The 25,845-nt window shown below is 45.6% G+C and overlaps 1 protein-coding gene across 7 annotated transcripts in view; it reads right to left on the bottom strand.

The window, feature by feature from the left end:
• AFAP1 (actin filament associated protein 1) overlaps nucleotides 1-25,845 on the bottom strand; it is a 179,272-nt gene that overhangs the window by 48,523 nt on the left and 104,904 nt on the right. For all 7 annotated transcript variants that reach the window (XM_063705170.1, XM_055385387.2, XM_063705173.1 and 4 more), the window contains 3 exons: nucleotides 11,254-11,349; nucleotides 8,189-8,270; nucleotides 1,768-1,917 (listed from right to left, as the gene is read on the bottom strand). In XM_063705170.1, the coding sequence (XP_063561240.1) occupies nucleotides 1,768-1,917; nucleotides 8,189-8,270; nucleotides 11,254-11,349 (328 nt within the window). The remainder of the gene's footprint in view (nucleotides 1-1,767; nucleotides 1,918-8,188; nucleotides 8,271-11,253; nucleotides 11,350-25,845) is intronic.

The following is a 25,845-nucleotide window of genomic DNA, read 5'->3' as shown; positions in this document are numbered from 1 at the left end:
TTCCCTTCAAGACAGTGCATGCCATAGGGCCTGCTGGCTCCTCGCATCTGCCCCTGCAATCCATCCCTCCTCCTGACCACCATGGCCCATCCTCTGTATTATCCTTGTGGCATGAGCCCACACCGCTGGGACGTGAGATCTGTTGAATAAATTTATCTTCGTGTGTATAGCCCCATTTAGGCGCTGTGGGGCAGGAACTAAATGAGGTATCTTTTGGCATCTCAAAATAAAACCCAACACCTTGGATACAACGGGTCTCAATAAGGGGTGGGGGCGACTAGAATGACTATTCAAATAGAAGGAATGATGGGCTCACACTGCAGGGAGCTGAGTGAGCCGCAATAGTACACAAGGAAAATGACAGCACATTCCTAATTTCTCAAAAACGCAGCTCATCAAGTTTTCCTCCTAGGAAGAGCTGCACGGTTCTTCTGAACTTGATTGCCTAGAAGGCATTCCGGATGGAAACTCTCACCCATGTCTTCATGGAGACCACCCCACAATGCTGGATCCCCCCGGCCCACCGAGGTTCCTATGATCCTCTCACGGCCTCTTGGGTTTTCCCTCCTATCGCCAACCAGAGCCAGTTATTACATACATGTTTCTGTGGTAACTGGGCTTGTACTTATCTTTTGCTACCAGACTGGAAGCCATGGGGGGCCAGGGCTGTTGTGGTCACCAAAAGGTCATCATGCTCAAAGATGACTTACTGGATGAAAGACTGACCGGGGAGATGGTCTGTGTGTTAGACTGGATTTGAAACTTCGGTTTGAGAAATGTCATTGGTATAGTTTGGATATTTCTCCCCTCCAAATCTCATGTTGAAATGTGATCCCCAGTGTGGGGGGCTGGCCTGGTGGGAGGTGCTTGGGTCATGGGAGTGGATCTCTTCTGAATGGCTTGCTGCCTTCCCTGTAGTAATGAGGGAGTTCTCACACCAGTGGTTCCTGCGAGATCTGATGGTTTAAGGGACCCTGGCACCTGCTCCTCTTTCTCCTGCCATGTGACACACACCAGCTCCCCCTCTGCCCTTGCCACGAGTAAAAGCTTCCTGAGGCCTCATCACAAGCTGCGTGGACGCTGGCACCATACTTGTATAGCCTGCAGAACCATAAGCCTGATAAACCTCTCTCTCTATGAATTACCCAGCCTCAGGCATTCCTTTGGCAGCAACAGGAAAGTGACTAACAGTGACGTGATAAGGAAGCTTAGTTTTTTTTTATTATTATTATACTTTAAGTTTTAGGGTACATGTGCACAATGTGCAGGTTAGTTACATATGTATACATGTGGCATGCTGGTGTGCTGCACCCATTAACTCGTCATTTAGCATTAGGTATATCTCCTAATGCTATCCCTCCCCCCTCCCCCCACCCCACTTAGTTTTATCACTTTGCCCAAGGGAAAAACTGGCCTTAGTTCTGTAAAGGTTTTCCCATAATCCTTTCTTTACCAGCAGCCCCTGCATATGTTGTCCTTTAAAAACACTTCCAAGGGATTTGGGGGAACTTCAGAGGATTAAAGGGAAAATTTTTTTTTTCCTTGAAAGAACCTTAGAGATCATCTAAAAGGCCTGCAAAGTCTTGTATGAATAAGAGGCAAAAATGTAAACATTTAATACATTTCCCACTATCTGAATGATTCCAAGTCCAATGCAAAAGAGCTCAAATTAATGAGCCTTGGATGAACTGGGTACCGACACCACTGCAGGAGAAAATGAAACCCACTTAGGTGCACGCTGCTCCTCTCCGGGAAGCACAGTCTTACCGCAGGTGGGAACATCTTCCTCAGCTGAGGAGGTCTGCTCATCTGTGGACGGCTTTTTCTTTCCCAGACTGATGATCTTGGTGATTTTTTTCCCAGTGACTTTCGACACAGTGCCCTTGGCCTCTGATTTGGAACTTTTCTTCCTCTTCACTGTCAAGAGTAACAACAGCAAAAAAGCATGTTTTACTTGTAGATATTAATTGAAAAAAATAAACATATATCACAACCCATTTCTTCTTTCCCTTGGCATTTTTTTCTTTTATTAAAGACAGGGTCTCACTCTGTCCCCTGGCTGGAGTGCAGTGTTGTGATCACAGCTCAGTGCAGCCTTGAACTCCTGGGCACAACTGATCCTCCCACCTTGGCCTCTGGAGTAGCTGGGACCACAGGTGCGTGCCACTACGCCTGGTTAATTTTTGTACTTTTTGTAGAAATGGGGTTTCGCCATGTTGCCCAGGCTGGTCTCAAACTCCTGGACTCAAGTGATCCACCCACCTTGGCCTCCCAAAGTGCTGGGATTACAGGTGTGAGCCACCGTGCCTGGCCTTTCCTCGACTTTTACTTAATGAGCACTTGCTACGTGCTGGCTGTTGGTCTAGATGCTGGGATTCCAGCACAACACAGGGCTGCTGGTAGGAAGCTTGTAACAAGGACCACATGGAGATCTAAGATAGGGTTATGTGGAAGAGCAGCTGGGCGGTCAGAGAAAGCCTGTCCAGGGGTTGACTTAAATTAATAATTAGCCATGCACATCTCAGGGAGAAAACCGTCCAGGTAAGAAAAACATCACTGACGCAAAAGCTGTCAGGCTGAAAGCAGCCCCAAGTGTCTGAGGAACAGAAGGCAGCTAGTGCAGCTCCGGCCTGGCTGGCAAGGGGAGGCCCAGGAAAGGAAGGGGAATTGACTCTTCCTCAGGAGCCCCTCGGCCATCTGTGAGACACTTGACTCGGCCCTACGCAGAGCTCTCAGACCAGGGGCCTGCCTTCCAGCCCCTCATATTCAGTTTAGCCAGGACAGTGTTAAATTGGAGTTAATTTCTGAAACATAAAACTCACACACATTGTGCATAAAAATGTTGCCTGGCTTCCTTTGAAAGATGGAAGTCTAGCAACTCTGGACCCGCATGTGGGCAAGCAACAGCGGCAGGACCACAGAAGCAGTCTCCATGCAGACGGGCCAGTGAGGGACAACACGGGGCGGTTCTCATCACTCCCCATCATCTCCCACGATGGAGGCCCAGAGTCAGCTGCCAGCTGGCATCCTATGTCTGGCCCCATCCCGTCACTGGCACCTCTCTCCACTGCCGAGGGCTCTGTCCGTGACCTCCGGCAGAATTGCAGGGGCAGGGATCAGGCAAGAAATCAGAACGTGCGTGTGAGACAGCACCAGAACTGAGTGACAAGACCCTTTGGGCCAGAGAGCGACCCTCGGAGAAGGTGAGCTGTCTGCCCGTCTCATCTCCTGAGGGCCGTTATGTGCCCAGCACTGGAGCTGAGGGTAGGCCGGCGAGGCGCTCGGGACACAGCTGCACTGCGGGGCTCACTGGAGATGAGGGGACAGAGAGATTCTCAGTGTCGTGAGCAAACCCCACCGCCCGACCCTTTCCCCTTCATCTCCAGCATGAATCCCTCAACCCGCTGGCTGCAACCCTTTGGAGATCACAGACACTTCAGAAGGTGATGAGAGTCAAGGACTCCCTCCCACCCCCACCCCAGGAACAAATGAACCCACACACATCCCACGGAAGAACTGCAGAGGAAGAGCAGCCAGGGACACAAGATGACACGCCCTGGCCTAACTCCTAAACCCTTCCTCTGCACACGCACACACTCACACACGCAGTCCCCTTATCCTTCCCAATCTCCGTCTCTCTCTGCTGGGGAGCGGGAAGTGGTCCTCTTTCTGCCTCCACCCTGGTGCCCCCACCGCAGCCAAACGCACGAGGGCGGCAGAACATACCCCTGGTGTCTCCTGCCTCGGGCCTTGCCCTCCCACACTCCACCCTGCCGCTTAGGTCCTGGTCCTATAGCGTTAGTGCCCTTCTAAGAAGAGACAGCACAGGCACAGAAGAAAGGCCGTGTGAAGGCGCGGGAGGAGAGCCGCCTTTGAGGAAGACAGCCCTCACTAGGCACCAACCCTGGCGGCACCTGGGTCTTGGACTTCCAGCCTCCAGGGCCGTCTAAATGCATGTTGTTTCAGCCACCCAGTCTGTGGTATTCTGTTATGGCAGCCCAAGCTGACTAACACAACACAGTCCCAGCATTTCTGTGTGACTTTAAACAAATCAGACTTAGGCCTCCTGTGATATTAGAAACAAAGAACCCAGGAATGCCACCCCCACCCCTCCTTCCACTCTCCCAACACGTACACACCCTCTTTTAAAATAAAGCACCGAGACTGGCTTTCGATCCCTAAGTCTGAAGGCACAGCCCCTCCCAGCTACCATCAGACAGGGAGCAGCGGCTAGGACAGCTGTATCACTTCAATGTTACTTCAACCAAACCAAGAGGGACAGCAACAGCGGACGGCCCCTCCCAGCTGTTTCTGAAGACCCAGAGGAGGATGTTTCACCACAGCCGCATTCCCGTGAGCTTTACAAAGAATAACCTGTTGGCCAGGACAGCCCGAGTGCCCGGGGCACCCTCAGAAAGGCTGGTGGAGCAAGAGGCATCCCCCACAGATAATGTGGCCCCCCCAGAAAATGCAGCTCATCGCGGTGAGCTGGGGTGTCAGATGAACGCCCAACTTGACCGACAAAGGGCTTGCTCGACTCTGACTGCAAAGAAATGAGATTATAATTAAAACGTGGAATTCCTTGAATACTCCCTGATTAGTTTTTTACAAAGGCAGACATACGGTAATCCTGGGGCGAAAACATCCAAGTATATGGGAACATGAGGAGAAAACCATCGAGAACAACCTGATGCTATGTATCAAACAAAAGGCAGAGATGAGCACAGGTCACAGAACCAGGAAGAAAAACTCAACACTCAGGAACGCTCAGCCCCCTGCAGCTAGAGGGTAGAAAAGCTGGAGTATCCAGGCACACGCTGGCCCATGAGGTGGGCAGGCACTGGCACAGGCCACTGGAGCAAGACTAATGCGGGGCATTCCCTAAAACCATGAGTATCATAAACCCAGAGAGTTTCCCAGTAACCTACGGAAATGGGAATTCAGGTGCTTTTTATTATTATTATTTAGGCTACTGGGAGGAATAGGGGCATGATAATTAATACTGTCAGACTATTTATTCAATGACTTTTACCAACAGACACATTCACAAATGATCACATCTTACAGATGTGAAGTGGGGCTGAGGAGCCTCACAGCCCCCAGACAGAAGGTCCCAGGACCTTCTCAGCCCACACTCCTCACACCTGCTGCAGGATCAACCATACTGTGTCGGTTTATTAGACAGGAGGGATTCCGCCTTGAGAGAAGAAACAGGAGTTCCAGAGTCGTTCCCTGTGGCTTTGACCGCATGGAGCCTGGACTGTCTCTTTCTTCATCTGAGATTCTAACACTAAGAAAAAGCTGTATGAGTTCAGGATTTTCTCTATGCAGCCCGCAGAGAAATGTATCTGAGTTACCACATGGCTGGGATAAAAGGAGCTTAACTCATATCTCTCAGGTGCAAACTGGTAAAGAGTGAGAGGCAAGGATAAAAGCTAAGAGAGAAGGTTAGAATGTACGTCAACCTTAACTTTCTCCAGTAACTACTGAGTGTCTGCTACATGCAAAGCACCATGCCAGACAAAAAGAAAATGTGTAAACCAAGGTCACCACCATTTAATTCCAAAGCATAGAAGGTTGTTCTTGTTAAGAGGAAACAGGAGAATTTTAAATACAGATATATTTGCTTACAAGTGCATCCAGACACACATATTATTCTGTAGAACCTAATAGATGCATTGGGAGAAGAAACAGCAAACCAGAAAATGAACCAACCAAACCAACGTCTGCTGTGCCTCAACTTCTAAGCAGGAACATTGAGATTGTATGTTATTTTATTTCAGGGCAAAACTTAAAGATAGCTTTCCTGGTTTTGATTACACATAATGTGTGCCCTGTGGAAGACACAGATAATACTTTCCACTGAATAACTTCCGATGGACAGAACCAAAATTGCACTCAGATAGGACAGACTTAGAAAACCACATATGAAAAAAGTGGGTATCGTGACCTCTGAGAGTGAACTCTGTAATGTCATAACAGTCCAGATTCTTTGAGCTCCAAGACTCTTAGTGGGCTGGATTGCTACTTGGTTGAAGGTGATTTCACCACAGAGACAGGAAACACTTGGCTCACTCCAGGAGTGGGCAGGTGGATTTGGGTGGTTGGATGACTCAGCTGAGCAGCCAAGGTCACAGGTTCAATGAGCAAACAGGCTGTCTGGCTTTGCAGTGGGAACTCTCCCTCCACAGCCACAAGTCCTGCCCTTCACCTCAGTCCACATACTGCTAAGGAAAATTAAAATTCCAGCCACAGATTGGGAGACTATACGTCTAAAACACATCTGATAAAGGACTTGTATTCAGAAAAGACAAAGAACTCTCAAAACTCAATAAGCACAAATAATCCAATAAAAATATGAGCAAATTATCTGGAGACATTTCACCAAAGAAGATATACTGATGGCACTTAAACATATTTAAAAATGTTCAACATTGTTAGTTATTAGGGAAATGCAAATTAAAACACAATCACATACCACTATACCCCTATTAAAATGGCTCAAATAGAAAGAACAAAAGTGACAACACTGAGGCTGGAGAGAAGGCTATGACCAAGCAATCCACTCCTAGGTATTTACCCGAGGGAAATGAAAACATATGTCCATGCAAAAACCTGTCTCTGAATGCACAGAACAGATTTTTCAACCGTCGCTCCAAAGCGGAAACAGCTCAAATGTTCTTCAAGCGGTGAATGGGCTGACTACGGTCCATCCACAAAATGGAATGCCGCCAGCAGCAGCAAAGAACCAACTAGTGACACTAGCCACAAACGCGGACGACTCTCCAATGCAGTGTGCTGAGTGAAAGAAGCCACACTCAAAAGTCTGCAAACGAGATGCTTCCACGTTATGACATTCTGGCAAAGGATAAGAAACAGATCAGCAGCTGCCAGGGCCTGGGGTAGAGGCAGAGGCAGACGGGGGAGAAAGAGCACAGGGAACACGGTAGGGGCTGAGGGGTTAGAGCTGTGCTCCCTGTCTTGATTGTGGTAATGGTTACGTGCCTGTCAGTGTTTGTCAAAACTCAGCAACAGTATGCCAAACAGGGTGAATTTTATGGCATTTAATTTCTGTCTCTGGAAAGCTGGGCTGAAAAAGGTAAGACAGGCTTATTTGCACACCCATGTTCACGGCAGCATCATTCACACTAGCCAGAAGGTGGGAACCACCCACATGTTCATCGAGAGATAAACGGGAAAACAAAATGTGGTCCATCTATCCAGTGGAATATTATTCAGCCTTAAAAAGGCAAGAAATTCTGACACAGGCCACACCACAGATGAACCTTAAGCACACGGAACTAAGTGGAATAAGCACTCACAGAAGGACACGGCCTGTAGGACTCCACTTCGATGAGGTCCCTAGAGGAGTCAGATTCATGAGACAGGAAGCAAAATCGGGTGCCAGGGGCTGGGGGAGGAGGGAATGGGGAGTCAGTGTTTAAAAGGGACAGAGCTTCACTCCTGCAAGACTGAAAGAGTTCTGCAGACTGACGGCGGTGATGACAGTACAATATAAATGTACTTAATGCACCGAACTGTACACTGAGACACGGTTAATATGGTGTATTTTATATTATGTATATTTTTATATAATGTACATTTTTAAAAATGTTTCAAATGAAGGCAAAATAAAGACATTTTCAGAAAACCATTTTTAAGAATCTCAGAAATCGGCAGGTCTGGCCTCCTCGTTTTAAAGATGGGGAAACTGAGGCTCATCAAGAGGGAATACCTGCTCAAGATCATGGGGCTCAGCAAAGGCAGAGCTTGAATGGGAAAGTGGGTTTTCTTGCCTCATTATCCAAAGTGCTTTTCAATGGACACTAGGTCCCTAAGCAACATGCCGGCTGCTCACCAATGCAAATTTGTCTCAGTGATAGATCGAGTGAAGAAATAACCAGCTGTGAGTCATAAGTTCAAAACATATGCAGGGCAGAAAAAGACAACAGATGGCAACCTCGGCCAAGGTCTGGCAGGATGGAAAAAGAAGACCTGCAGGGCTGATGTTAACCAAAGGGTTTTCCGGCACTCCCATCAGTATCCTCTGCCATGATGACGATATCTACACATCTGAATCACCCAGGACATTTTTCGTACAATCAGACTTTACAAACCTGGCCGTAGGTTTTTGTTTTTGTTTTTTTTTTTTTGGTGTATATATGTTTTTGGCACAAGCAGAACTCACCTTGCTCCTTTCCATTACATGTGGTAATTCCATTTTCCACAACACCCTCCCCATCTGAGCTGGGTCTCTCTGAAGACAGTTTCTGTAAGGAGAAAAAGATTAAGTTATTCTTACAGTGGTCACTTGGACCAAGTGATGTGTGATGGATCAACCAAAAGTTATCTCAAAAGTGAAAGAAAACACGGGCCAAATTCATAGCAATCCAGAAGTGGTTAGAGCTTAACTATAAACAAAGACTGACTGGTTAGGTGGCCACAACCGCTTTAAAAACATCCAGAGGGGGGAAAAAAAAAAAAGAAAAACCTCACTGAGGCTATAGTTATACTAACCTATATATATACTGTCTCATGCCTATTTCATTCAAATCACTTCTTGTAAATGATTTTGAAAAAAATATTATGATTACAAAAAATATTTCCCTCACCAAGCCATATTATCCTTGCAGAAGTAAATATTCCATAGTCCATTTAATTTCTTCCTGTCATTCACCAATAATTAATTGGGTGAGTGTCAAGTATCTGTTTGTAACAATACACTCAGAATGTACACAGAGTGAGAGCAAGGTTGCTATCGAAACCCTTGGAGGAGGATGGGGGACTGTCACTATCTCAGTCCTAACCTCTGGATTTAATGAGTAATTAGGATTCCACGTTAGCATCTGAATGAGGTAGAGTGTTTACAGCTAGACCCCTTCCATTGCCACCCAAGAACCTGTGGGGTCATAGTGGAGGGAGTGGCCTCCAAACACCGTCCTCAGATCCTGTGCCTTCCACGAGGGCCTTGGAGACTGGGACACAGATGAGATATGTGAGCAGTTCCCAGGCACAAAGGAACATGTGTGTTCAACTCGGAATTCGAGGGGCAATCCCTTAAGAGCTGCAGTGAAGAAACCAGTGCCACTTAGTGGGAAGCTGAGTTCCAGGGATACAATGACCTAGAGCTGGCACCGCCCTGGCTCTCACACCAGGAACAGCTGGGGGAATCCAGGGCAACAGGTCCAGCCAAGTGCTCACGGTACTGCCTTAGAAACCAACATAAGTAAAGCAGAATTGCCAATTCTGGTGTGAGTGTGTGGATGAGGAACTTGGATGCTGTATGGTGGGAAATGAAATTACATCAACCTTTTGGGAAAGCAATTTGATTTTCAACATGAATCAAGATCTTAAAAAAGAAACAGAGGTCTATCCTTTGGTCTAGTAATTCAGCTTCCAGAAATCTATTCTCAGGTAATAGGCAGAGAATCAGCAAAAATTATGCAAAAGATGTCAAGTACTATTTTATTTTAGATGGCCAAAAAAGGACAAAACAGGCCAGGTACGGTGGCTCACGCCTGTAATCCCAGCACTTTGGGAGGCCAAGGCGGATGGATCACGAGGTCAGGAGTTCGAGACCAGCCTGACCAACATGGTGAAACCCCCGTCTCCACTAAAAATACAAAAATTAGCCGGGCTTGGTGGAATCCCAGTTACTCAGGAGGCTGAGACAGGAGAATCACTTGAACCCAGGTGGTGGAGGTTGCAGTGAGCCAAGATGGTGCCATTGCACTCCAGCCTGGGCAACAAGAGCAAAACTCCATCTCAGAAAACAAACAAAAAGACAAAACAAAAGGACAAAACAACTAATGGGGGGGCAGTTACATAAGTGATAGTGGAGTCATACAAATTTGACATTAAGCTAATGAAAATGTAAAAATGTTTGTGGCTTAAGAGTTGTTTAAAACCTGGAAATTTGCTAATAATATAAAGGTTAAGTAAAAAAAAAAAAAAAGCAGTATAAGAAACTTTACGCATAAGCTTATCCAAACCATAAAAAAAAACCCTTGAACTCAGGAAAGAGTGGTTAGTATATCAGTAGTGTTAAGAGGAGCTGCATCCTCTATGTGCTGTTGTAATGAGTGACTTTTTTCATCCCATTTATGTTTCTATGAGCTTTCTGAATTTTCTAAAGTGAGCAGAGATTAGTTTTGTAGTCAGGGAGAAAAACAGCCTGTTCCATTACGGTATGAGGATGAGGACTGTGATGTTTAATTTTACGTGTCAATGTGGGGGGCATCTGGGGATGAGATTAACATTTAAATTAGGGAGCTGTGAGTAAGCAGCCTGCCCTCTGTAATGTGGGTGGGCCTCCTCCAATCATTTCAGGGCCTCAATGGAACAAAAACACTGTCCTCCCTGAGCCAGTGAAATCTCCCTAAATTCCTGCAGACGCCTTCACACTTCACCTGCACCATCAGCTCTCCTGGGTCTCCGCCTGCGGCCCACACTGCAGGTTTCAGACTTGCAGGCTCCGTAATCATGTGAACCAATGCCTTCTAAGAAATCTGCTTCTACATACATACATCCCATTAATTCTGTTCCTCTGGAGAATCCTGACTCATATGAGGACAGGCAAAAAGGGATCTGTCTCTTCAATGGCAGGAGGCTAGAGAGGGAGGGCTCAGAAAGTCCCAGGGACACAAGCTGCCAACAGAAGGTTTCATGGCAGGAAGCCACGGGTCTCCAAAGAAACAATATCAGTTGGATTTAGACAAGCAAAGTGCATGCAGAGCAGGGCCTGCGGCATCACAGTGATGGGCTCCATACATTTCCGGCAAAAAGGGGTGTACAGATGACAGGCCATCCCCGCCCACTGCTGTGCCCCTCTGCCTTCCAACAAGCAACAAGAGTGCAAAGCAAAGGGAGATGGAGACACATCCTGGTCTGCTGGGAAGAGACCTTTGGGAAGGTATATTTATGAAGCGCCTGCTGTATTCCAGAAGTAGACAGGCTTGCCTTCAGACTTCAGCTCTGCCATTTAATAGCTATGTGACCTTGAACAAGGCCCTCACACATTTAAATCCATTGCTTCATCTGTAGCTGGGAGTAACAACACTAACTACACAGTCTGTAAAATGACTAATTCAAGCTTAGCGCAAAGCAGGCAGTTAAAAAGATGGGAAGCACGACTGCATTTTTTCTTTTTTAACTGGAAGTGCTGAAATTCTCAGAGAATGTTATCAAACTTTGAAGGAGACCCCAATCCACTGCAAGGTCACCGTCCCCACCCAGCAAGAGCAGCGCCCTTACCTTCTCCAGTTCTGCCTTGTGCACCGGGGAGCTTGGTGGAGGAGGACACTCTGAATCCACGGGGCCACTGCAACCACTGTAGGCTTCTTTGATCACCTATAAAAAGCACAGACACTTTGTGAGTATGCCCAAAGGCAGAGATACTTAAAGGCTTAAACTGTGAGTTGTACAGACAGAGGCACATGGCGTGGTAGGGAAATTCATGGGCTCAAAGCACCTGGCTCTGAGTTCTAGGATGCCAGGTACTCATTTGTTCACTCACCCATGCATTCATTCACCCAAAGTCTATCAACACTGGTACTAACATAGGGCATGAAACATGCAACTACGTTTCCTGCTGGCATGGAGTTTCATTCCATGTAATTTATTTATTGCCATGAACAATAAGGGTCACCAAAAGAATGACAGCAACACGAGACCGCAGTAAGTGCCACAAAGAACAAAAGATGGTGGGTGGCTACTTTAGATCAAGAGACCGGGGGGCCTTATGCAATGATGCTGAAGGGTCCAGCCACGCGAACAACTGGCGGGAAAGGGCTCTGGGCAGCAGGAACAGCTGGTGAAAAAGCCCTGCGGTGGATGTGAAGAGTTTGGGAATAACCCGGAGTGCAAACTGGCAGGAGGAGAGAGGGAGAACGTGGTAGGAGATGAGGCGGGAGGCCAGTAGGAGACTTCAGGCCCAGGAGAAGACAGACCCTAGGAGCATTTAAAGGAGAGGAGGGACTGGATTCAAGAGCATTGGCTCAGGACCTAGTGCCTGGGTTTGATCCTGGCTTTAGCCTTGGACAAATCAATTAACTGCCCTGTGCTTCAGCTTCCTCATCTGAAAAGTGAAGGTGCAACAGTGCCTACCTTCTGAAGGTTAAATGCCCCAAGACAGGGCCTAAAGCATAACCAGCACTTGATTGTTAAAAGGCTGTAGAAAACACTCTAGTTGCTGTGGGAAGAAATAATTATACAGGGACAACAACAACGAAAAAGCATAGGGAAATCCATGAGAGGACGTTGCTGTAGCTGTGCAGGTGGCAGCAGGGGCTGGAGTGACCACACTGAAGACAGGACAGAAAGGGAGTCAGGAGGTACCCGAGGGAGAATCGCCAGGCCCAGCTGGATTGGACACGGGGCTTGAGGCAAAGAACTGACTCCAAGGTGACTCCTGGATTCTTAGCAACTGGGTGGTGCTATTTACTCAGAGGAAAACTGGACAGAGAAATGGGCTGGGTGGAGAGAAGCCAGTTTGAAGTCAACAGCAAAATTCTAGTCAGTGCTAGAAATAAACTGGGAGCCACTGGCAAAAGGATGATGCTCACAGCCTTGGTCTGGATGAGTTTACCACGGAAGATGGCAAGACAGAGAAGAACAGAGATCAGGGAGAAGGACCTGGAGCCCGTTGGCGTCAAGGAGTAGAGTTAAAGGAGAGAAGCTGGTAAAAGATGCTGAGCTGGAAGGCACGGGAAAGCAGGCAGAAAACCAGGAGAGCACAGTCTCCAAGGAGAGGGAGAAGAGAGCTCCACGGAGGAAGATGAGCCCAGAAAGAGAGAGAGAGAGAGAGAGAGACAGCCGTGACTCCCTAAGGGAAGCGGAGAGACTAGGAGTGGGGAGCGGGGTGGAGGAGGAGATGAGCAAAGGAAGGCGTTTCCAAAGTGTTCCTTCTCCTGCTGAAGGATGCTTCCATTTTAATGAAAGGCAGAGTGAGGATGTGGAGGGAAGAGGGAGGAGGCAGAGAGGCTAGCACATCCTGTCTGACAGTCCACTTTCTCAGTAAGACTATCTGTTACCAGGCCAGGCGCAGTGGCTCACACCTGTAATCCCAACGCTTTGGGAGGCTGAGATGGGCGGATCACCAGAGGTCGGGAGCTCGATACCAGCCTGACCAACATGGAGAAGCCCCATCTCTACTAAAAATACAAAATTAGCCGGGTGTGGTGGTACACGCCTGTAATCCCAGCAACTCAGGAGGCTGAGGCAGGAGAAGCTCTTGAACCCAGGAAGCAGAGGTTGCGGTGAGCCGAGATCGCACCACTGCACTCCAGCCTGGGCGACAAGAGTGAAACTCCATCTCCAAAAATATATATATACATATATCTGTTACCAGCTATGTGGCCTTGGGGGAAAGTATTTAATCTCTCAGAGCTTCAGTTTCCTCCCCAGCGAGGGAATAAGTATGAAGATTACCTGTCTTGCAGGACTATGGTTAAACTGAGACAGTGAGATCCGCTATGGAAGAAGTCTAAGCCAGCATGTGGCACATGTACATTCAAACCATGGAAGCAACACCGTCATTACTGTCAGCATTTTGATGACCTATGATAAGAGCTCAGAAAATGATTCTGGACTAGACTTCCAGATGCAGGGATGGTGAGCCTGCAGGACAGGATTCCGTGCACGAGGGCTTTCCCAGCCACCCCCTGCGTGCAGTCACCACATGTTTCTCCAACCCCTACTGAGCTCATCAGCAACCAGGCCCACTGTGGTCACGGGGGACGTGCAGCAAATAAGACAGACAAGGTTCCAGCACTTGCAAAACTTACATTCTTAAAACTGAAAAGTTAGCAGGCAAAATTTTCAAAATGTCTTCTATTCTTTTTAGGACTAAGCTGCAATTTCAGTTAAACTCAAGCTGCTTCTGGGCAAAAAAGAAACACCAAAGTCCCAGATATGTGTGTAGTAATTTTGCATTTGGGCCTCCACAGACAGATCCAAATTCCCGCAGCTTGTGCTGGTGCTGGGATTAAATCCAAGGCCTGACAAGAGACCAGGATAGTGTTTCCAGCCATTTTGCTCCTCAGCTGTTTTATGAAAAAACAAAAGAGTGATGTCCACAGTTGAGACTACAAAAGAGAAAAAGAAAATGAAAGAAGAAACCCAGAGAGCTCGCTGTCACATCTCCTCTTTGCTAATGCCGAGGTGTGGAAGCATGAGCAAACCTGAACCTCAATGCAGTGATCTGTGTGTCTGATCTCTTGTTTCTCTCGCTTTCATGCTAATTGCTTTTTTGGTCTTTACTCCCTCACCTACCCTAAGGTGTTTATTAAGTCTCCAAATGACAAGGCAAATTTTTATTTGATTTGAGGACAAGACTTTTTCTTTTCACTAGGGAAGGCATGTTCACGCAATGGAAAACTCCTGAGCTTCTGCGTCAAACCCACCTGGGTTTAAACCCCAGGTGGACCACTTGCTGTTTATGTGAAGCTGAGCAATTTATTCTCAGAGCCTTGCTTCCTTCCTCAATAACACGCACAAAATAATACCTCAGGGGGTCATTGTGAAAACTAAACGTTAAAACAAATGTGAAGTATCCAGCCCAGTATTTCTCCCCTAACAGGCATTAAGGAAACCTGAACTCTTCCCACGATTATATTTAATAGTGTTAAAACTCTTCCCACGATTATATTTAATAGTGTTAAATAAGTGAAAATGTGCTTCCATTATACAAACGCACCTGACATGCTCTTCATTTTACACTAAAAGCCTGTACCCCATAAAACATAACCTGCCAAAACCGATGATCTCTGGCAAATGTTTTTATTCAAAAAAAAAGGTTGTCTTCTTTTTTTTTTCTTTTTTTTCTTTTTGGAGACAAGAGTCTCGCTCTGTCGCCCAGGCTGGAGTGCAGCGGCACGATCTCGGCTCACTGCAAGCTCCGCCTCCTGGGTTCATGCCATTCTCCTGCCTCAGCCTCCCGAGTAGCTGGGACTACAGGCGCCCGCCACTGCGCCCGGCTAATTTTTTTTTTTTTTTTTTTTTGTATTTTTAGTAGAGACGGGGTTTCACCGTGTTAGCCAGGATGGTCTTGAACTCCTGACCTCGTGATCTGCCCGCCTCGGCCTCCCAGAGTGCTGGGATTACAGGCGTGAGCCACTGCGCCCGGCCCCTCTTTCTTTTTTTTTTCAACAGGGGAACTTCTTTGGCAGCACTACTCCAATTATTCCCAGCAGCCTCTTGGGTGGGGTGGAGGGGCTGGCTGTGTGAATGGTGTCTTCTGGAGGAGCTGTGCTTTTTTTTATATAGCTAAATAGAACTCATCTTTCAAGATTCAGCTGAGGTCTCCCATCTTCAGGAAGCCTGCTCTGGCCCTTCTGTGTGGTCCATGAGGCAGGGCTCCCCCTCCACACATGCCCACAGAGGCCTGTGTCTCCTACTAAGTTGTGCTCGTGTTCATAGGAGGGGCTGGGCCTTGCTTTTGTCACTGTTCCCAATGCCTACTTCGAAACAGCAACCAAAAGTTTGATTAAAGGGAAAACAATGAGGGAATGAGGAAAGAAATTGGAATTAAGATTTCTATGAAGAAAAAAAGAAGGAAAGAAAAACAGAAGGAAAGAAACGTAGGCCATCACTAAAAGAAGAAGAGCCTCATGACCAAGCTTCCCCAGTCCTCGGCACTGGTTTCTAAAATCCTCAAGAGGAAAAAGTGTTGTTTTGTGTGTTTTTTAAAGGAAAGTAGATAAAAGCCATCTGGCACATACGCACTTCCCCACTCAGCCCTACCCTAACACACACACCCTGGCTGAGCTCCTGGCAGACTCGCCTGGTCCCTGGAGTGTCCCCATCCCTCTCCCGTTCCCATCAGCTCCGACTTTCTAGCAGACAGACAAGGCTGCCTAGCATCAAAGCAACTCACGTAATCGCCTTTCCAAGAAGCTTTTCCTGGTACACCCAACCATGTAATCTCAATGCTTAGAATGGGGAACACAGACAAGCCAGCCACGTTTGCTCTCTAATCATTAACTTCTCTCCCAGCTAGAACTGACATTGCCCCAGGAAAATAACAGCATCTCCAACAGTGCTTGGGAGGATCGCATTCAGCAACCCACAGCAGGCCCAGGATCAACCTGGTGCCCAGTGAGGGGGTGGCTCATGGCATCCCAGCTTCGTGGGACTCTCTTCCCCCAGGCATAATAACTATGTCCAAGTACGAAGAAAGGCATTGCTAAAAACATGCATCAGCATAAACCAGTCTTTATTCCCACAAAGCTTTTCAACCAGTCGGAGAGGTCAGGTTATTTTCATGAAACTGTCTGTCTACTTTGGATCTCTGTTGATTGCCAAGCTGCACCTGCAGAGTTAAGTCAGAAGTAATAAGTAAAGCACTGATCACTCCAATTCTTTGAACAGCTACAAGTGAGGCTTCTATTAATACGTTTCTACTTGAAGAGCCATGTCCTATGAGGTTCAATGTGTATTTAAGAGAACTGGATCCAAATTCAGAATCGCAAATCCTCCAAAAAAACAAATTGTTATATATTTTGTGGTATTTTGTTTGCTTTTAACTTGAGCCCTCAACTCCAGAAACACAATCTCTGCACATTTTTTAAGGAAATCTGACCACTCCGTTTCTGGGAATATTGGCTCTTGTCTTCTGTTTGACCCCTACACAAAGGCTCATGTTTTCAGCATCTGTGTACACACACACACACACACACACAGACAGTCCGTTAATTCTGTCAAGAACCACTAGTAATGGAAATTGGAGACAGAGAGCAGAAACACATTTGGCAGTCATTCTTGCATGAGTATGTGCAAAGTCAAGCACTGGTTAAACACAGTTCTCATGGTTTTTAGACTTGACAAAGGGCGTGTGCAACTTCATTACAGATTTTTAATGGTTACATTAAAATTACGTTTCACAGAAAGTCAAATCTCACATGTTCTCACTCATGTGGGTGCTAAATAATGCCTACACGTGAATGGAGAGTGGAGAATGACAGCAATGGAGGCCGGGAAGGCTGAGGGACGGGAGGAAGGGGGATGGTGAGAAATTGGTTAGTGGGCACTGAGGGAATGGGAGGAAGGATGGTGAGGAACTGGTGAAGGGTACAGTGTACGTTATTTGGGTGATGGATACCCTGAAATCTCTGATTTGACCACTATGCAATCTATGAATATAAATTTATACAGATCTTTTCCAAAGCTGTGTTTCAAAAGACTGAAAGTCTGGTTCATTAGTACTGAACAATATGGGATTACAGCAGTTTATATTAATAAAAGACTTGGCATTTGTATTATAAAACAATTCATGTTAGAGACTTGTTAACCCTAAGGGATAATACAAGTATTATCATTCGTATTTTCACTGTTTATTATAGTTCTGAGAATGCATTTATATCATGCTTTCATTCTACCCCTTTGAAAATTCTGATGATTATTTCCACTTGATAGATAAATGGGAAAGGGTTTATTGCCCCAAAATATCATAACGAGTTAATGGTATTCCAGGAATGTACCCTATGCTTCCAGACTCTCACCCACCTTTCCATCACTCTAGCACACTACCTTCTGGCTCACCAGGGGTTGTTCCTTTTATGCGGCAGTTCTTTAGTTTTTTAAAAAAATCTACCTCAGTCACCAAGACGTGGCCTTTACAAGGTGAAATAAAGAGCTATAACAACACTGACTTCTTTCAAATTAAAAACAGATAATTTTAAAGACATCAACTATTTGGAAAGTAAGCACTATATTCCCAAATAAACCATTAGTCAAAGAAGAAATCAAGACAGAAATTAGAAAATATTTTGAGCTGAATAATAAAAGTACAAAATATCAAAACATAGAGGGTGCCGTTAACACTGTGTGTAGAATGAGACATGTAGCCTTCAATGCATGTATAAGGAAAAAAGGCTAAAAACTCAATTATCTAAGTGTACACTTCAAGAAGTTGCGATAATTACAGCAAATTAAGCTAAAAAAAGTAGAAGCAAAATAATAAAGAAAAAGAACTAGATAAAGTAGAAAATAATCACACTACAGCAAAAAAAATTAACATAGCCCAGAAAGATATTTTTTGAGAGAACTAATAAAATTGATAAACTTCTGGCAAGACTGTGAAGAAGAAAAGGCAGCAGGCACAGGACATTTTTACTCCAGTTACCACACAGAAGAGCATGCAAGACCATCACTCCCACCCTGACAAATAAAACAGTGGACATGCTTAAAAAAAAAAAAAAAAAAAGTCCTAGTACATCTGAACCCTTCTGAGCAATGAAGATGCAAAAAACCTACATGAACTAAATCCTAAAAGTGAAGGCTCCTTTGCAGGAAAAAAGTGACCCACAGGCCCCCTTCTAACTGGTAGAATGGTGGGTGAAGGGGGAACCCACCATATTTGGGACAGGGAAGAAGCCAGCCAAGTTCTCACTGTGTGGGCTGGCATACCTGTTGACAATTCAAGGTGTCCCGGTGACAGAATGAGTCCACAGTCACCTGCCAACTCTCTCCAGGGTCTTTACTGGGTATGCAGGTACAGAACAGAAGCTGGAGGCAAGGAAACAGAGTTTGGAGAGTCCCCACCCCACCCCGCCGCCCCCAGAGGCACAGCCCTTCTCCCAGGTGCAAGGCAGTTGCCCTATAGGGGAAGGCAGGGAAGCAGAGAGACGCCCCTCCCAGGAGGCCCAGGCTTCCCAGAGCATCCACAGCTGGAGACAGAGCACAGCACAGAGGGATTATGCCCAAGGCACAAAAAGCCAGAGGCAAGACTGCAGAGAACAGAGACCACTTAGCAAGTGAAAAAGCTGGCCTGTAGGCCAAAAACAAAAACAAAATCAAGCTGGTTTAGAAAGCTGGCACTTGTCTGTAGCACATAAAAGAGATCTTCAGATTTTCACCACGGGTCTTGGGTCCTGGGCCATGCCATGCCAACGACAGGAAACTCCTGATCCAACACGTCAATGGTTTGGAAGGCAGTAGGGGAGTGAGAGTGAGGCAAGGTGAAGCTGCAACAACGTGCAGCCCCTCCCCACCTGCAGAAGAGCCAGATACAGGCTGCCAGTGGGGAGCACGGCAGGAGGCGGGCACACCCTTCTCCAGGGAAATAGGACTCTTGTCAGTCTCTGCTGTTCTTCTGCACAAAATGCATGGAATGTCATGGAAACTCCTGAGACAAATTCAACAGAGGCAGCCCAAGAGCTGGGCCCGATATTGGAATGACCAAAGATGTTAAAATAACTAAAATAAAAAATGCTGAAATAGTTCATGAAAAGGCAGGCGACATAAAGAGATGGAGAACTTCAGCAGAGATGGAAACGATTTAAAAAAGAAAGAAAGAAATGCCAGAAGTGAAAAATGGATCTCAGAAAAGATGACGTCATCAGCTGGGCTGAAGAGCCCACAGGAGAGGGGAGGACCCGTAAGCCCGAGTACAGGTAAATAGAAGCGTCCACCCAAGCTGAGCCACGGAAGGAGTGAAGGAAACCACAACGGACTATCCACAATCTACAGGAAGCATCAGAGGACCCAACATACCTACAGATGCAACTTCAAAAGGACAGGAAAGGCCGGGCGCGGTGGCTCACGCCTGTCATCCCAGCACTTTGGGAGGCTGAGGCAGGCGGATCACCTGAGGTCAGGAGTTCGAGACCAGCCTGACCAACATAGAGAAACCCCGTCTCTACTAAAAATACAAAATTAGCTGCACGTGGTGGCACATGCCTGTAATCCCAGCTACTTGGGAGGCTGAGGCAGGAGAATCGCTTGAACCCGGGAGGTGGAGGTTGCGGTGAGCAGAGATGGTGCCATTGCACTCCAGCATGAACGAGAGTGAAACTCTGTCTCCAAAAAAAAAAAAAAAAGGGAGAGAGGAGAGAAAAATGAGGCGAGAGAGAACAGCCAAAAGCATCCCAAAGTGAAGCTTTTGAGAAACACCAACCCACAGAACAAAGAAGCACAACCAAACCCGAGAAAGAGAAAAACCCACACCACCGCACTGAGACACACTGCAGTCAGCTGCTGAAAACCAGATGTGGAGAACATATCTCAAGAGGAGGACGAGGGGAAAGGACACCCCACACCCGGAGTACCAATGGGCACAAAGGGCGGGTGACGTCTCATCTGAGCGAGGGAGAAATGAAGACCCTTCCAGACAGTCAAGGCTCCCAGAGTCGACTTCCAGAAGATTTGCTGTATAAAAAAAAGTTTTTTAAAATTGTAATAACTTCTTTGGGGTAAAAGGAAATGAAAGTGACTGAACACCCAAATCTTCAGGAGGAAATGAAGGGCATGTGGAAGGTGAATTCAGCCCGGTGAATATTAAAGACGTGGCTCCAAATGTGTGTGTCCACAGGATTCAGGTTCCGCAAGGACAATGGATACAGTAAACATATTGTGATTCTTCCTTGAGAACTCTGGCAAAGCCACTATGGTACCTGCACAGCACATTAAAGCCATTCTGTGTTCACCTAGGGCTGCTTGAAACCACAAGATGCTAAGAAATCCCTAAAGCATCGCCCCCACGCCCCCCGGCTGGCTACGTGAGCTTGGGATCCACCAGCACCAGGACTCTGCTACGTCCTGGTGAGAAAAGGAAAGCAGCATCTTCAAAACTGCTTAAGATGGTTGCCTTAGGGTGTTTTGGTTTATTTTGAAATTCGAGACAGCAGCTTATTCACCATGTTGTTTCTTCTTTCAGCGGACACAGGAAGAGTCTGTCTCTCAGCCTCCCCCACAGTTTGGCCAAAGGAGTGTGGGAAGCGGTGATGTAAGTCCAGTTCTTGCCCCCAGAAACATCCTGCTGTCATCAGCTATCCGGCCTGTTCTCTGCAGGCGTATGCGGAGCCTAATGAGATGCAGAGGTGGTGGCAGAGGAAAAGCAACAGTGGTAACAGCAGCTTATACTTATGTAAGGCTCATGACATGCTTTCTGCCGTTCTGAACACTCTGTCTTAGCATCTCGTCCTTACAATAGCTCTAGAAAGCAGATACCATTATTATACCCGCCTTTACAGATAAGGAAACAGAGGCACTGAGAAGTCACATAGCTTATCCAAGAAACACAGTGCCTAACAGCTAGGGCTCAGGTCATAGTCCCAGGAGTCTGACTCCAGTCTGTGCTCTACCTATACCGTCTGATATGGTTTAGCTGTGTCCCCACCCAAGTCTCATCTTGAATTGTAGTTCCCATAATCCCCATGTCTCATGGGAGGGACCCAGTGGGAGGTAACTGAATCATGGGGGTGGTTACCTTCACGCTGTTCTCGTGATAGTGACTGAGCTCTCAGGAGATCTGATGGTTTTATAAGGGGCTTTCCCTCTTTTGCTCCGCACTTCTCTCCTGCTGCCATGTGAAGAAGGACGTGTTTGCTTCCCCTTCCGCCAAGATTGTAAGTTTCCCAAGGCCTCCCCAGCCATGTGGAACTGTGAGTCAATGTAACCTCTTTCCTTTATAAATTACCCAGTCTAAGATATTTCTTCACAGCGGCATGAGAAGACTAATACACTATCTCTCAACACAATACTGGCTCCCAAGTCCTTTTCCTGGCTGTGTTATATTCTGCTGAACTTAAGAAGCAATTATAAAAATCAAGTGAAACTTTATTCAAAGTGGTTGTGGGATGCCATTTACCCTAACTGCCTATCTGACTACAAAAAGACTTATTTTCTCTGATATCCTACCGCTTCCCTGAGGCCTCCTCTTAAAAGGAAATGGGGGCGCTGAGCAAGGGTAGTGATTACCAAACCTGGCTTTGCCTCAGTCATCTGAGAACTCCTTAAAAAGAGTATTATAAGCAAAGAATACAGACAAAAACAGCAAAGGATATAAACACAGTTCACAGAAATATTGATACAACTGTAGGCTCTTAAACCCTATAAAAAATACTCAGTGTCATTCACAATAAGAGGAGTGCAGATTACAACTAGACTGAGATACCATCCTTCCACATCAGACTAGCAAAAATTTACAAGTTGGCTAACACACTCTATTGGTAAGGCTACAGGAAGAAAAGGCACTCTGATATATTGTCGGTGGGAGGGAAAATTGGTAAACCTCCTAGGAGAGTGCCTTAGCTATACATCAAAATTATAATACGAATGCTGATAACCTTCATGGAAGTGATTACTCTGAGAATTTAGCCTACAGACCAGCAAAAGTGTGAGACGAGATAAGCATAAGGTTATCTAATACAGAATTGTCTGTCATATCAAAAGACTGAAAGCAACCCAATGTCCATAAATGGGACACAGACTATCTTTTTAAAGTATGGTCTATTCATACAATAAAATGTTATAGCCTGTAATAAAGAAAGAGGAAGTGCTCTATTCTCTAAACTGCAAAAATCTCCAGGATACTTTGTTTAGGTGGGAAAAAAAACAAGGTCCAAAATGCTGCACCCTTTCTATGGGGCGGGGCGAGGGGGAAGCAGATGAAATCTGCATTGCTATTTGCTTGCCTATGGACAAGGAAACTCTGAAAGAATACATACAAAATAGTAACTCTCCTGCACTGCTGGGAGAAGGGAATTGTACAAATAATCTTGGAAGACAATCTGGCAGAGTCTGGTGATGCTGAAGGTGTGCACATACTAAATAAGCCAATTCCAATGTAACAGGAGCGTCCTAGAGAAGACATGAAACGTGAGGCTGTGGGACATGTGCTGGAAGATCTCACGGCACCTCGGCCTGCAGTAGCAACAGCCCGTGAGCACAAAAAGTGGCCATCAGAAGCAGAATAATTCTGAGTGAGAAAAAACAGCTGCAGGGTTTGTGGAGTTTGAAGCCATTTACACAGAAATTCTAAAACGTGAATAAAGTATCATTTACCTTGAATGGTTATATACACATATAAGTGAAAGGGTTTTTTTAATTATTATTATTTATCCTTGAAGACAAGGTCTCATTCTGTCACCCAGGCTGGAGTGCAGTGGCCCAATCACAGCTCATTGAAACCTCAAACTCCTGGGGCTCCAGTGATCCTCCTGCCTCTGCCCCCCAAGCAGCTGGGACTACAGGCTGTGCCACCATGCTCAGATAATTTTTTAATGTTTTATAGAGATAGCCTCTTGCTATTTTTCCCAGGCTGGTCTTGAACTCCTGGCCTCAAGTGATCCTCCCGCCTCACCCTCCCAAAGCACTGGGATTACAGAAGTGAAAGTATTTTTTTTAAAAGCATACCAAGATAATAATAAAGACCAAATTCAGATAAAAGTCGCCTTTGGGAAGGGAGAGAGACTTAAATAGGGGAGGCGTGTTTCAATTCTATATGTAGCATTTTAGACCTTAAAAGGATATAAAAATGATACAAAGTAAAAAGGGAAAAAAAGATTCTTAAGTCCCTAATAAATCTGAACCACTGGGAATCAACGTTTTTTACATCTCTAAGTGTTTCTGATCTAATGACAGTATCTGGAAGAAACTACACTAGCCCATCTCAGGTCTCTGCTGGCCCAAGATAATTCTGTAACTGCTTGAAACTAGTTTTGTCATCTGACTTTCCTTTCTAATCAAGACTTCTTAGATTCCTGTACCATTATATGTACTGGAAGTAACATCACAGACATGAAAAATAGAGTAACTGAACAATTTAAACTCTTTAGAAAAGATACTTTACCCCGTATTACTTTCCTTTTAAGAAAAATCAGCAAATGCTTAAAAAAAAAAAAAAATTCTTGCAATTAACTTCCGTTCATAAATGGAGTCATCATTCTATAATTAGCTAAGTGCCTCTGATCTATAAGTAGCTCCCATCTGGTGAAACACGATACAAGATTATTTCACCCCATCAGCATCTGACATCTTGAGAAAGTTTTGTTTTTACTGGTCTGTTTGTCAGCGCACTGTCGGCTCTACGCCCTCTCCCAGTGACACTCCAGGATGACTTCATGTCAGACCAGCACCAGCAAGAAGGGGGCTGCTCTTCAGTGTGCAGGAAATACTTAACTAATTGTAAGGACAGAGGAGAAAAAGAAGAAAGCTCAAGTTTCAGAGCGGCCTTTTTTGGGTTTCCACTGAGGAACAGCTAAGCACAGAATGCAGAAGGATGGGTACAGGTGACCAAAAGCATAGGATCGGGTGAAGAAAACAGAATCATACAGAAAGCTTCGCACTGAATTCCATAATTGTCGTTCCCTCCTTACAGAAGGGATGGCACTACGGTCATAGAAATGTGGAATAAAAGAGGGAACGGCAAACTGTCAGATGGCCCAACACAGTGAGAATGAAATGTGAAGCCAGGAAACTCTGACTTACACCCCCTGCTTGATCGCTTATGGATCATGGTAGCACTTCGCCCACCTGAGACTCAGGCTGTCAGCTGACAAATGAAACTACACACGCCTGCTTTGAGTTTAAGAAGCAATGATGGCAGAGAAGTCCCTTGTGAGTGTAAAGGGCTTTAGTGAAATTGGTAATGGTGGTGGCTGATGTATAACATATTAAAGTTCCATGCTAGGAAGGCTAAGTAAGCTCGACAGTAGAAACTTCCGATCACAGGACTTCCAGAAGGATCATCTGGAGGGGAAAAAAGCTCTCCTCAATCTCCCGTATGATACAGATGTGGGAAGAGCCTCAGCCACTGCCAACAACATGAAAAAAAAAAAAAGCATCTGTGTGTCCTGAGCAGCTGGCAGACAGCAGTGGGAGCCACTGCTCTCGTCATGGGGTCAGAACCACATGCTTTCCTGCGGATGACAGCGAAAGAGACTGAAGGTTTGATGGAGGGAGACCTGTGTAGTATAAGACCTTCTGCTATGAAGTGTTCTACCAGGTTTTCCCACCCCACTCCTGAGCCCTTTTCTCACAACAGGTACTTGCCAGCAACGATGGACTAGGTGGGTTGGGCCAATCTTCCTGATGAAGACAATTAGAAAAGCAAGATAACCATCACTCTTCACAGAACTAGAAAAAACAATCCTAAAATTCATATGTTAAAAAAAAAAAAAAAAAAGAGCCCACATAGCCAAAGCAGGACTAAGCAAAAAGAACAAACAAAGGAAGGCATCACATTACCTGATTTCAAACTACAGTATAAGGCCATAGTCACCAAAACAGCATGGTACTGGTATAAAAATAGGCAAATAGGCCTAGGGAACAGAATAGAGAACCCAAATACTTACAGTCAACTGACCTTCAACAAAGCAAACAAAAACATAAAGTGGGGAAAGGACACCCTTTTCAACAAATGGTGCTGGGATAATTGGCTAGCCTCATGTAGGAGAATGAAACTGGATCCTCATCTCTCACCTTGTACAAAAACCAACTCAAGATGGATGAACGACTTAAACCTAAGACCTGAAACTATAAAAATTCTAGAAGATAACATCAGAAAAACCCTTCTAGACATTGGCTTAGGCAAGGACTTCATGACCAAGAACCCAAAAGCAAATGTGATAAAAACAAAGTTAAATAGCTGGGACTTAATTAAACTAAAGAGCTTTTTCATGGCAAAACCAGTCAGCAGAGTAAACAGACAACCCATAGAGTGAGAGAAAACCTTCACAATCTATATATCCCACAAAGGACTAATATCCAGAATCTACAACGAACTCAAACAAATTAGCAAGAAGAAACCAAACAATCCCATCAAAAGTGGGCTAAGGACATGAACAGACAATTCTCAAAAGAAGGTATACAAATGGCCAACAAACATACAAAAAAATGCTCAATATCACTAATGATCAGGGAAAGCAAATCAAAACCACAATGTGATACCACCTTACTCCTGGAAGAATGACCAGAATCAAAAAATAATAGATGTTGGTGTGGATGCAGTGAACAGGGAACACTTCTACACTGCTGGTGGGAATGTAAACTAGTACAACCACTATGGAAAACAGTGTGGAGATGTCTTTTTTTTTTTTTTTTTTTTTTTTTTGAGATGGAGTCTTG

This window comes from Gorilla gorilla, chromosome 3 (assembly GCF_029281585.2).
Source record: "Gorilla gorilla gorilla isolate KB3781 chromosome 3, NHGRI_mGorGor1-v2.1_pri, whole genome shotgun sequence".
NCBI classification, from domain to species: Eukaryota; Metazoa; Chordata; class Mammalia; order Primates; family Hominidae; genus Gorilla; species Gorilla gorilla.
Note: the sequence above shows the minus strand (reverse complement) of the source record. Positions and strands in the feature narration are given on the sequence as shown.